This window comes from Numida meleagris, chromosome 7 (genome assembly GCF_002078875.1).
Source record: "Numida meleagris isolate 19003 breed g44 Domestic line chromosome 7, NumMel1.0, whole genome shotgun sequence".
Classification (NCBI taxonomy): domain Eukaryota; kingdom Metazoa; phylum Chordata; class Aves; order Galliformes; family Numididae; genus Numida; species Numida meleagris.
This window is the reverse complement of record NC_034415.1, coordinates 5050226-5063189: the sequence shown is the minus strand read 5'-3', so window position 1 is coordinate 5063189 and position 12964 is coordinate 5050226. Positions and strand designations below refer to the sequence as shown.

The following is a 12964-nucleotide window of genomic DNA, read 5'->3' as shown; positions in this document are numbered from 1 at the left end:
AGTTGCTCATGCTCAGGGGGCTGGAACTAGATGATCTTAAAGGTCCCTTCCAACCCAAACCATTCAGTGATTCTATGATTTTTGGACATTATGTATCCCAGTTAGGCAGGCAGGACTGACCTGCAGCTGCCTGCAGAGGCTCAAAGCCCACAGCCATCTTAAGAATCCTGTACCTAGTTGTATGGAAAATGAAATGAGTACCTCTGGGAGGTGGTAAGAGACTCTGAGATGGGACTGGGAGAAGAGAGGCGTTGCAGACTGTGGATCATGGTGGTTCTCAAAGCTGCATAATTCTTTCTTACTGTCCTGGTATAGATTTACTTGGGTACCTAGCAAGGCTTTTAAATTCCTATTATTATTGCCTGATAGGGTTTTCATACGGAAAGATTCCATAACCGCCCGCACAACCTGAATGGGTACTGCCCTTAGCTTTGCCTCTTAGATTTGTAAAGTAAAAATAAACATTGGAGTAATGAGGTCCTAAGAAAAAGCAGGGGGAGGGAAAAGAAGAGGGTTTATAGTCATCAGTGGACTACTAATCATTTTTATTTTTACTTTTTATTGTTGCACAATCATTACTGTAAGTGAGATTTCTCACATGGTTAAAAATAAATATATCTTCAAACGCTTTGTTGGATAAGATCTGTAAAAGGGGTCGTTTAGAATGAGGTAATGGAGACCTACCTCATTCAGCAAGCACATGTTGGCAAGCCACGTCTTACTAAAGTTAAAACTGAACTCTGCTATGCAGTCCTGCGCAGAGGCAGGACGAGTGGAGCATTGTGCCAAGCTGCATGGAGAGCTGGGAAGCTGCTTGTAGCTTCAGTCCAGATGCTGAAGCCACTGAGTCAGTGTCTTAATCCATCTTTGTGAATTTGCTTCCTCCCCTGTGCATTTTCATCACCCTCATTCAAAAACAAAAGCGAACAACACCGGCCCTCCAGAGCCTGCTGTTTGAAAATAACAACAACAACAACAAAACCTACAACATTCTCATGAAGGCAATTTTCATTACGTGTCTGACATTGTTAGGTTAGAAGATTAACTAGATGCTTTGTCCTACTGAAATTCTCATCCCAAACCCCATAGGCTGAACTGGCAAAAATAAAGCACCAAAAAAAACAACAACAAAACAAAACAAAAGTGAAGTGGCACTCTTTAATGTAAAGAGCTCACCTTTTTTATTGTCCTTGAACCCTGAATTATCCAGTCACTTCTGCTTAATTTGAACTATCAAACACTTTAAAACTGAGATCAGTCTTGAGCAAATTCAACTGAGGAAAATTAAAAATCTGATTAAACTGCTTTTTGTGGACAAAGCTTTTGTGATTATTTTGCATTACCCTGCTTGTGATACCCTTTACAAAGCATGTAGAACTGATATATCTAAATAATGTATTTGCATCTTGGTTAGTGGAGTTGTCTCAGTGTGGGTAACACTCACCTAATACAAAGTCACTTAGTATAATTTAGTTTGAATTTTCTCCTGAGAAAAACAGAATTTCCTTTGAAAAGACAAGGAAAATAATCTCGCTGCCAGGTCAGTTTGCATGTTATTGCTTAAAATACTTCTTGGTGACATATTAATTGCTTAGTTTCAAATCTCTTTTTTTGGGAGGGGGAGGGGGAAGGGGTGGGAGTAGTTTTACCGAACCCAGATTCCAGATCAGCTACTTCATTAAGAAGACCAGATGTCCTACTCCCTCTTGAGACAGCCCTGGAAAGTGGGAACTTTGAGTGAGTGAAGTCAGGATACTCATCCTACCTAAGTGTATGACAACAACTCTCTCAGTTCATCTATTTCACGCTTGGCTATTGACATTTCTATGCAGATACTATGCCAGAAGCCATGTGCATCTGTGCATAGGGCTGTGATGCTTTCTTTACCAAATCCAGCTGTGATTCTGAAGTGTCTGCACTTACCTGATAGTCACGCTTTGACTTAGGCTGTGTTGATGTTCCCAGCCAGGCTCAAACTGAGAGTCAGTGCCTCTGCTCCAAGACTGCTGTGTGTTCGAGTAAAGGTCCTAAACTAAAAAAGGCTCGCTTGTGTTTGTTGTGTAGCAGTAAGCTGAGCAGCAACTTGTGCTGATGTGTCAGAGGGAAAGCAGTGTAGACAGAAATGAAAATTGTGCATTTTCTGTTTTTTTTTTAACTTTAAAAAAAAATGCAGACAACTATATTCTAGGAAAGGAAGGCACTGAATTCTAGGAAAAGAAGAATCCGCTTTAGTTATGACTAAAATTGGCTTCAGGCCAAGTAGGTTTAAAAATAACTTTCCAATGAAGAAGTGTTATAATATTTTTTAAAGTGGGAAAAATGCCATAATTTTATAGACGCTGTTTCAGTCATTGCTTTGAATGGATGAATTTTACAATGAAGTGACGGTGTAACGGAGCAGAGCAAGAGTGTGTGCATGCGCGTACCCGCTGGGTCAACAGCAGTCCTAAACAGAGGGAGGAAAGGAAAGGAAATGGCTGTTTGTCAGTGCCTTCCTTGCTGCCTTAAGCTTTCACGAATGCGAAAACACGCTTCCATAAAAATCATCCATCTAAATATTTACTACTTCAAACCAAACCTAGATGCGCCCCTGTTCCCTGAAACAGAGCAGCCCTCTTTCATATTCTCTAAGAGTAAAATAATTGTTGGCACGAGAGAGTTAAAAACGTACAAGGGAGAAAGAGATCCAGAGCATTGCATCAGTTGCACTGACTGTAACAAGATGCAGCCTTGCGAACTGAAGGATTTCAAAACCGGTCCCAGCAAACTGGTAACTGCCTGTGTCAGGGGTCGGCCGTTCAATAGCTGTCACCGTTTTACGTTTCTGCTAGTAAATGAACCTGCTGACATTAAGCAAGCTCCAGGAAATTTAGAAATGAGCAAACAGATTTTTTTATTTTTTATTTTTGTAATGTCTTCATGGTGGGCTCTCTACTCTGCTCCCCACAAGACACCTGCATATTGAAAATGTTTTTAAATTCTTCATTTTTTATGGTGCAGCTCATTTTTGCACCACTTCCACTCTAATGAAGGATTTTACTGAGGCTGGACAGAAGGGCGAAAACTCTCTGGCTGTGAAGTTTTGGATGATGGAGCATGAGTGTCAGCCGTGTTCTGGATATATATTCCCATTGAAAGGAGAGTGAGATTTGCCCTGGGGAAGGCAATAAAGAAAGCCAACCCCTACAGATCTTTTCCTAGAACTGATCAATGAGTGCTAAGAGTTGGCTGGCAGAGGAGGGTGCTTCTGGGCTGCGCTGCACCACCCGGACCTACAGAGATCCTTGAGACTCCAGGCGGAGTGCTTATGCCTCCAGGTCTCAGGACAGCCTTAGCAGGAAGGTCACGTTGCCTCCCCATCCCTTTAGTGCAGCACCACGGTGTCACCCACGTGCAAAACTGAACGGAAGGGGAAATGCACTCAGATATCACAAGACTGGGACAATCCTTTAAATTCTTCCTTGTTTTCCAAGTCAGTTACTGCACAAAAAATGACTCCTGAGTAGCGGTTTTTAAAAAAAGCAATTGGGGCTAAATAGAAATGTGAGGTTTTTTCTGCCAAAAATGTCACCGAACTCACTTCCATAGCATTTACAGTGTAACAGGAAATGTAGTCATTGGACAGGAGGGTGGAGGGCAGCTGGTAAATAGCCAGATCCTTCTTTTTTTCTCATTTGTAAGAGAAAACAAGATGATCAAGAGAAACTGAATGCTGTTTTCTCTCATTCGGTTTTTGGACAGAAGCAAAGATATGCAATGTCTAGCCTGATGCATAGTTTTGACCCAGATTTGTTTAACCTATCCTATCTTTCTTTTGATGGTTGTAGGGTTATAATTACTCTCTGTATGGAGTCAATTTCACATGTTTTGTGTGTGAAATTCCCTGTTCGGAAACTTCATTCTTCACTCATAGCACTCATGATGTAATTTGTTCCTGTTTTGTGGTCACTCCTCCTGCATCACCTGTGTCCCAGTTCCATTGTGGCCTTTCATTGACCAGTGTGTTCTCTGTTCTTCCCTGTTTGATGGATTTGTAGGACATTTGCTATTCTAACCGTGCCGCTTCTGGAGAACTGCGTTTTGCCCCTAGGAAAAGCTGGCTGTGGACACTTTGTGGTGTTTGATTTGTGGATCTCTTCCACTTTGGTGCCTTTCTTACTGTTGTTCCTGGTCCCGAAGTGGAGAAACAAGCGATCTTACTTGGTTCACCTTTACCTTCTCTCTCTCCCAATTTTTTTTTTTAAACCTAACATCTGCTAATCAAATTATTTGTAATTCAAAGAGAGAATTACACATCACTGCATACGCCACTAAAAGTCCAAATAATGTATGTGAAATTATCTGGCTAGATATAAGCTCTGTGGTGCGTAGATAGAAAGTTCCCATGAGTGTTACATAAGGTGTTGGGCTGTGTTAGACCTTTTCATTACCAGAAAATCAAACTTTTCCATCATATTTATTTGTTGCACAGTGTTCTCTTGAGCTGTTCAGTGAGTGGGGGTTCTGTACTTGCTGTTCCTCGGCTGAGGGCTTCAATACAGGGAATGATCTGACTCTATGAACAAGGACACCAGCAAGCAACCTCAAATGCATAGGTGTCTATAGCTGTGTTGTCTTCTTGAAGAGAATTATATGTGAGCCAGAGTTGGTGGATTTGTATGTGAGTCTATGTATGCCCCTGTACATATGTTTGAGTAACCAGTGTTCTGTGCAAAATAAAATGCTTACCTTTATCTGTCAGGTTTCTTTTCTTCTAGATCAATGGCTTCCAATTCAGGGCTCACTGCTAATTTAAATGTTAAAACTGATGAAGCTAGCCAAGAGCAAAATGCAGCATTGTGCGCAGTCCTCAACAGCGTGTTGCCCTTGGTGTGGTGGAAATCAGGGCCCTTGCTTTAGGACACTTGCCATCTCCAAGAGTTTGAAAACATAACTCTTTCTCTCTGTGCTCTCTGTTATATAGCGCTGTGCAGAAAATGCCTCTTAAGCCAATGAATGGATGTATATGTTCAGAAACAAATTGCAACCAGCATTGGTCGCGAAAAGACTGGAACATGGGTGAAATACTGGGCATGATGAAGTCAGTTGTAAAACTCCCATCAACGTCTCGAGGGTTAGCATTTTATCTGCTGTGCCTGAATGCTTAGTTCTGTAAGTTTTTAGTGGACTGTTGTTTTTTCCCTGCCTACTGTAGTCTGGTGAGTGTTCTGCTAAAATCCTCCTTTCCTAGAACCAGTCCTGGCATTGTCCAACTGGGGCTGTGATTTCTGCCCCATGTCTCATTTCTCTTATTTAGTTCCATCTTATTTGTACAGTTTCTTTTGTAAGTCACAGCATGATGCCTTTCCAGCAGCTGTTGTTAATATTGTGAATAGATGCTATTTGTCTAGAAGCTGCAGTTGTGGACCTAGATCCCATTTTACAAACGTAAAATAAAAACGTGGTTCCTGGCTCACAAAGCTTGCAGTCAAAGAATGACATGAGGGAATCAGTGGATAATTACTGAACATTGTCCTGTCTGCATTTTGGGTTAGAGGTTTGTCACTAGCCATTGAGAGTCTATGGAAATTGATAGTCTCGAGGCAAACTACCTGTTTGTCACTGGTCTGACTAGCAGACAATGGAGGCTTTAGGATTATTATATTACTAATGAATTCTGTAAAAAAGCATCATAATTTCTTTCTATAGGACTTGTCTCTTCAAGCCTGAGAAGGTAGTATTTCTGGTGTTTGGAGCAGGTTTGGCAAGACATCTTCATTTTTGCTCTTTAAAAATACCTCACTTCTACATTATCTGTGTATGCAGTGATGTATTTAAGATGCTGATGGTTTAATCCTAATTTGATTTCGGTTAATTTGAGTGTCCCTCCTTAGCTGGAGAACTAGAAGGGTCTCATCTTAAACGGAGATTGGAAATTTGCTCAAGCGGTTTTGTTAGGTCACTTGTTCAAGTATTTGAAGTTAGTAATCGTTGTTAACTAATGTACACGTGTATGAGGCTCTTCATCCTTTTGCTGGTTTAACGAAGGGCAGAAAGAAAAACTGCGGGGAATTGTTTGAAATGATTTTACCCAAGACAGGAAGGTGTGTGTGTGTCTGTGCATCCTAAGAAGTTTGGTGCGTTTGCTCAGATATGCTGAATGTATTTTCTTTACATATACAAGTACCAACATTTTCCTGTTGCAATTCATGTCTTTTTTTGATGATACCCCACTGGGGAATTGCATGTCTTTCTAGGCATCTGTGTCTGGAATAATCTGTGATTATTCCTTCCATGTCTGGATCTCTTGACTGTTGATGCCTGTGTGCCAGGTAATTGTCCAGGCTCCTGGTTAATTGTCTACCAGCATTATGACAGTAAAGCAACAGAATTCAGATTAATGATGGAGCACTTAAATACACATCTTTTCTCTGGTAAGGCTCAGGAATGTTGCTGCTCCATGCAAGATAAAAGGATGCGGCACTTCTCGGTGTCACCTATCCCACTTTTGTGAGTTTTGAGAAAAAGTCCTTTCCACCTGTATTCTTTCTAGCTGGATCTTCCCTTTTGGATGATGGAATGTTTACTGGGGCTGAAAGATGCTCCTATTTTCAAGAGTTCCTTTTATCTTGCATCTGCCTATTCTCTGTGCAAAGCTCGTGCTTTGTCAGTATTGATAACCTTTAGGCTGCTCCTTCATAGCTTTTTAAAGAATATATTTCATCATATATTTCTTCATGCAGAAGAGCATTAAGTTATCTCCTAGAGTTTACAGTTAGTCACAAATACCTGAAAGATGGTCACAAATGCCCTGTTTGTTTCAAGCTCGACCCCCGACTGACATGGAAAACTACGGTTCAGATATCAGTGAAGCTACCTCTTTTGTTGCTGTGCATTTTGGTAAAAACACTGCTTTACTATGGTAACTCCACAATCCCTTGGGAATTACCCTGTAATGTTTCCAACCTTCAATTTTTTTGTTCTTGACAAGTTTCTGGCTATATCCTGGAAAACTTCTGGAGTCTGCTATGAATCTATAGCAGCTGAAAATATGGGAGCAGCATAACCTGAAATAAAATCCATAAAGGAATTTTACGTTGGGCAGGGGAAGCTTCCAGTGCAAACCAAAATGTCCGCATTCACACTCAATAAGCTAAAAACTCATGAAAGGGAGAGGTAAAATTAGTCTGTCCTGGGCATCTGCAACAATTAAGAGGCTTTGCAGCAGAGTGTAAGCTCTGCGACACAGAATACATGTGCTTTAGTTAATATTCCTACCTGGAATCTCCAACAGTAGTTTCTAGTCAGTCCAAATTCAGGCGTCACAGTGTTCAGGTCTGATCATTTGTTTGGAAACCACTGTAATCTCTCTTATATTTCTGAGCCTACGTTAGTTACTTTAAAATCTCTCTGCTGGAAGTTATGCTTAAAAACATGTAACACGCTTCCAAAAAGTTGTGATAATTAAAAAAAGACAGAAAGAAAGAAAAAATTAAAAAAAAAAAAAAGAAAAAAATGCTCATAGCCAACGGAGTTTTACATTGCAAGTGAAATCCAGCCATCCAGCCTTTCTTTTGCTAGAGTACTATTTCTTGCAAAGCCTGCTGCGTGTCTGATAACATATTCCAGACAGGCTGTGCATGCGGAGAGCTTTTCATTCAGTTTCTTTGGGCGTAGTACAGCAAGATATTTCAGTCCAAAGCACTTAGTTATAAAAGATGCAGAATGTATTGAAATCCAGGCATTTATGTATCTTGAGAGTACGACTGCATGTAGTCGACAAAGAAGCACTCTCCAAAGCTGTAAGGAACAGCATTCTTTTCACGTTTCTTCCCAGTTTGCATTAGACAAGTCATGCAAGAGCTAGAATATGAGACAGACTTTGCAAGGAGCCACAGCAGTTCTTACTGGTTTTTGGGTTTCCCAGAGAGAACTGTGCTCAGTAGGTTGTTCTGCTGCCAAAGGTTTTATCATGTGGACCAAGTATCGTAAGGGAACAGACAACACCATCTTCATGTGTTTTTAGACATGTTATTTACTGGGGTTTCCCTGAAGAAAGCTTAGGAATTCTTTCCTTATGAGTCACTAACCAAGGGATTGTTTTTATATAAACTTTCCTTCAGCTGGTTAGAGTTGGAACACAGTGTCTTCTGCTCCTTCTGGGGTCTGACTTTGCTCTTAATTTCTTTTAATGGATGTTCCTGCAGCCAACAGCATGGTTTGAACCTCGTGGCCTTCCCCTTCACCCTGAGTCCCGTAGTCTTGAAAATCACTGGGCCAGCCAGCCAGCAGAAGTGCTGGTGGCAATTGCTGCTTGCGTATCATTCTTCTTTGCAGCTTTCTGCCTTGTAGGGCTTTTTCAGCTCCGCACCTTTTTGTAGCTTAAGGAGAGCATGCTGTTGACATTAGCCAAACTGGAGTTTGCATTTTACTTGCTGAAATTAAAAAAAAAAATTTGATGTTTGACTTCAGCGGCGTAAAGGTTAAAAGCTGGAAAGCGCTGCTTTTCCATAATGGAAATCACTGAAGCTGGAGAGACACATGCCTTCTCTTACATACCCCTGAATCCTTTCCCACCCTCCTTCAGTGGCTGCAGTGGAGTCTTCTTTTGCCAGGAGAGTGGTGTAGAGTCACTTTTAATTACCTCCTTCCACTGCTTTTGATTTCAAGCCCAACTGATGGCGCCAGGGGCTGAACCGCAGGGAGATCTCCAAGCAAGTCCTGCGTGTGTCAGGCAGCCTTGCCAGGCAGATTCTATACAGCCCACTGCACTTCCTTGCGGTGTTTTTGTTATTACATTTTAATTTTTTTAGCCTGAGATGGGAGCTATGTTAAAATCTATTAGCTCCGTAAAGCGCTTACCGAGAAATTCCGGGTTACGGTCACCAACTTATCTTCCACACTTTACATCAATATAGATATATATCTCACTTCAGCTATGCCTATTCTGTGTGTACATGTAAGTAATTATATATGTTTCACTAAACAGGTAAAGTATCCCATATGTACATGGCATTATTTTAAGCCAATAAACATGCATAGTTCTTTGAGTCTTTTTCATAGCCCAGGATTGGATTTCTTTATTTTTACAGGAACAGGAATGGTTTAGCTGGAACGAAAATGTTCATTCCACTGCATCATTAGCTACAGGCAGTCTTCAGTTGAAGCCTTTCCCATTTTTCATGTTAAAGCTGTAATAGTTTGACTATTAATCAACGTGTAGGATGAATTTCTGGGGCTGAAAGACCTTGCCTGCATGACTGTAATTTAAGCTGAACTTTTTTTTCCTTATGAAAGGAAGGTAGCCAGAAAATAAATTATATTTTAAAGAGTTCACCTCTCTCTCACCCCTTTCTACTATTCCCCTTCTGATAAACACCCCAAAAGTTCTCCCTGGACGCATACAGAGAGTTAGCTGGAGTAGCAGATTCTCCCGTGTGTCATTTGATCTTCTAATAACTCTAAGGCAACCTCCTGCTACACGAGGTTAGCTGTTGATGTGTTGATTGCATCATACCTGATGCTCATTACTGAAGGCTTAGCCCAACGTGCTCTTAGCAATTCCAAAGTTAATTTTAGGGTCTCAGATGAAGTTTTTCCTCCCCTTCTCCATTGCAAGAAAGCTGTAACCAGCAACCCACATGGTAATGGTAGCATCAGCATCTTTCATCAGCTGCTTTGTTGCCTTCTCAGCAGTCTGCTCTTCTCTCACAAGCAACATGTGCTCTTACCAAGTTGGATTAAGGCTTAGGAAGGGTGACGGAAAGTGACAAGTCAGCCTGAGGGACCAGCTCGCTGCACTGGCAGTGAGTGTTTGTTTGTTCCTTTTGCCATTCAGATCACTCTCTTTTTACGGCCTGGCCCCTCTCCTCCATATGTAGAAGAAGGTGAAGATTCGCAAGACTGATATTCCATTTTGGAGTCAAGAATGGGAAAATCATTCCTGGAAGGGCAGAAATTGCTTTCTTATGCCGTTTCTCTTGTCTGGGCTCACTGGGCTCTCTAAATCACTCTTCACAGACCTGTGGAACCTGCAGTCATTCTCCATCCCTCCCTGAAGAAAGTGGTCAAAAAACAGTCTCCATGCACAGTGGGTTTTTAAGAAAGCTCTTTTCCAAAGGCCACATTCATCTTTTCCCAGGCTCCGTAAGCAGCAGAAGCAGCTTTGGGATGATCATTGTGTACCTGGGAGTTTTCTGAGACCACTAATCAAATATCTTCACTCTTTCCTCCCGTAGATACACTCCATGGGAGCGCTGATGCAGAGCCTGTTCCAGCTCTGAGACCAGGGAGCGTGCTTTGGAACATGGACAAGGACCTTGTGGGGGAGGAAGGAAAAAGGCTATACAGTTCATATAAGACACAGAACTATTTCAATTTAACTGTCTGGCACTCTTGAAAATGGCGATGCTCTATCCTGTGGGTGCTGAAAAGCAGTTTCAATGCAATTGCAGTAAAATCCTCTTGTTCTGGCCATGCAGTTTCATTTGACTATTTGTGAAGTAGTGCAGTAACTCTGGAAAAAAGGGAGATATACAACATTATCTTTCACCAGATGGCATATAGCCTCCTCTCTCAGTGATCCAGAGAAGATCACACCTGTACTGTATAAATGGATGTTTCCACTACTGGACACACATTGCTCATAACAGAGGCAAACGTGTTCAGTCTTTTTGAGGCCATGTTACACTAGTGTCTTAGAACTGCCTGATGCTTTGTTAGAGGTGCTCAGGATTTCTTTTATTACTGCTAGTGGTTGAACCCCAGCACAGCACAGCAGCTGTCGTTAGTCTGTCAGTGTATAACAATTATTTAATTTTGCTTCTGTTTTTCCAGCCCTTGAAGTTACCGCGTCCTGCAGGATGCTTTTCTATTGTCCGTTGTATTGACAGTTTTGTGTTACGGGCAGAAACAACATTCACTGGCAAGTTCATGCTATTTTGTTCCAGCTGGCCTATCTGTTGGACACTTTGAGGCTGCTAGTTCTTCCTCCCAAGCTGTCATGTACTTATCTTTTACTTTATGACTACCATTCTTTTCATTAATATCCATATTTGCAAACTTAATTAGCGGTTTTCAAAGGGCATCACTTATAACTTTGCTGAAACTAAGATCTGTAAAGTTTCCAAAGTGTCAGTTAACTGATTGAGTCTGATATGCTCTGACGTGCTCTGACATCTTGCTTTTTTGTTTATTTGTTTGTTTTAGTATGTCTGTCTTTAAAAACATATTCCAAAGCTTTGCAGCCAGTACCCTTAGACTAACAGGCTTGTACTTACTTGCTCTGTGAGTTGTGTTTCACCTGGGACAGTTGATACAAGAATACAACAGCTTTTGTCTGTGAAAGCTTGAGAGCCAAAGTACTTTGCTCTGAGGAGCCCAATGGAAATCTTCTTGATATACAGCAATCTTCAGGGCTGATGACTCAGATTTTCTCCTGCTCTGGTCTGGATGGCAGGAAACTGCCTATGGCAAAGAAGAGGAGCTGAAAGCAGTAATTCACACTCTTGTGACATAGTGGCATTTTTTCCTTTGATCTCATCAGTAAGTTGCACCCTGAAATACAGCCTGTGGTTCCAGACCATGGGCTTTCCTCTGTGTCTTATTTGCTTCTTGCCCAGCCACGGACTGGTTTTCTTTCAGATCTTTGCATTTTTATAGGAACTGATTATGTTCCCATTCTTCTTACAGCACTTCCAATTATACAATCATATTCCCTCAGGCTACTTTTTCCATTAGTGCATGTTTCACATAAGCCTTTACTTTCTTCAACCAAGGTTTAGGAGTTGATACACTTGAAGGTTTTCATGCCCATAGCCGCTGCCTGTGCACATATGCATGTTATCTGTGGGGGGGTTTAATGAAGTATATGCGTTTATAGACATTTGTGAATTTAAAATGTGCTAGTTTATGCTGAGATATATTTCTCTCTAATTCTAGAGACTATTAAGCACAAATAAGAATTTTTTTATTTGGAATATGTAATTATCAATTGAAAAATCCGCACCCTATAGGATGCCTTGTCAACACCTCACATCTTAAAATGGTTAATATCTAGAAAACTGTGTTGTTAACCTTTTCATGTGAAAAATCAGTACTTTTTCTGTGTTTGCATGGGTCTTTGTTTGCAGTGATTAATGGTCCACTAACAGTGTCCAGTACAGTGCAGTGTACAAAGTGCCTTTGATGCCAGACATTCTACAGTGCTGTGCAGAAACTAAAGCTAATAGTCGTAAGCCTGAGAGGACTGGAATGTTTTCAATTTACTTTTAAACAAATGACTTTATTGTGCCATTCTCACATGGGAGTAAATTCCACAGCCTTAGTGCCACATTAGACAAAACGTTTTTACCTGCTGATTTCTGTTTATACTGGGAGAAAAGAAATTAACCTTAGTTAGGAACTGGGGGAAATAGAACATAACTATTAAACTTGGTGGGAGTTGTTCCAAGGGCTTTGCTGAGAGCAGAGTTGGATGCATTCGTACAGGATGTAGCTGCAGGATGATTTGTGGTGCAGAGTGAAGTTAAGGAATTCTGTATTCCTGGAAATTAAAACTCAAGAAGGGCACCTATAGGAAAGGCTTTAAGAATGGTTCTCCCTTTCCTGCAGTGTAAGGAAGCTCTTGCTGTAGTCTGACTAAATGCTGGTGGAGTTCAGGAGGAAGATGCCTAGTGACTTCAGCTGGAGATAAATAAGGCCAAATTCCTGAGGTAACAATTCTCAAATAAGTAATGGGCATCTGTGGGGAAATATGAATGACATCCCTTGAGCTATAGGAGCAAAAGTATCTCAGAGTGCATCACTTTGATGTGGCAAAGGTTTTCAGGAAGATATGAATGAATGAGTCTTTAATGCTTACAGGATGGTATAGTACCATGGATTTGTAAAAAATATGCAGGTATTCCTTGAGTAAGGAACATGGATCCCTTCAGTGTTGCTCCAAATGGGAGACCCTCTGAAGCTAATATGTGCATCGTAGTCC

At 41.1% G+C, this 12964-nt stretch overlaps 1 protein-coding gene across 8 annotated transcripts in view; it reads left to right on the top strand.

Annotated features, from left to right (window-relative positions):
• Positions 1 to 12964, top strand: part of DNM3 (dynamin 3) — a 185135-nt gene that overhangs the window by 124749 nt on the left and 47422 nt on the right. The window contains exon 18 of one of the 8 annotated variants that reach the window (XM_021405058.1): positions 10218 to 10794. The exons of the other annotated variants lie outside the window; for them this stretch is intronic. Within the exon in view, the coding sequence (XP_021260733.1) occupies positions 10218 to 10262 (45 nt within the window). The 3' untranslated portion in view covers positions 10263 to 10794. Of the gene's footprint in view, positions 1 to 10217; positions 10795 to 12964 lie in introns of those variants that run through there. 8 annotated transcript variants of the gene reach the window in all.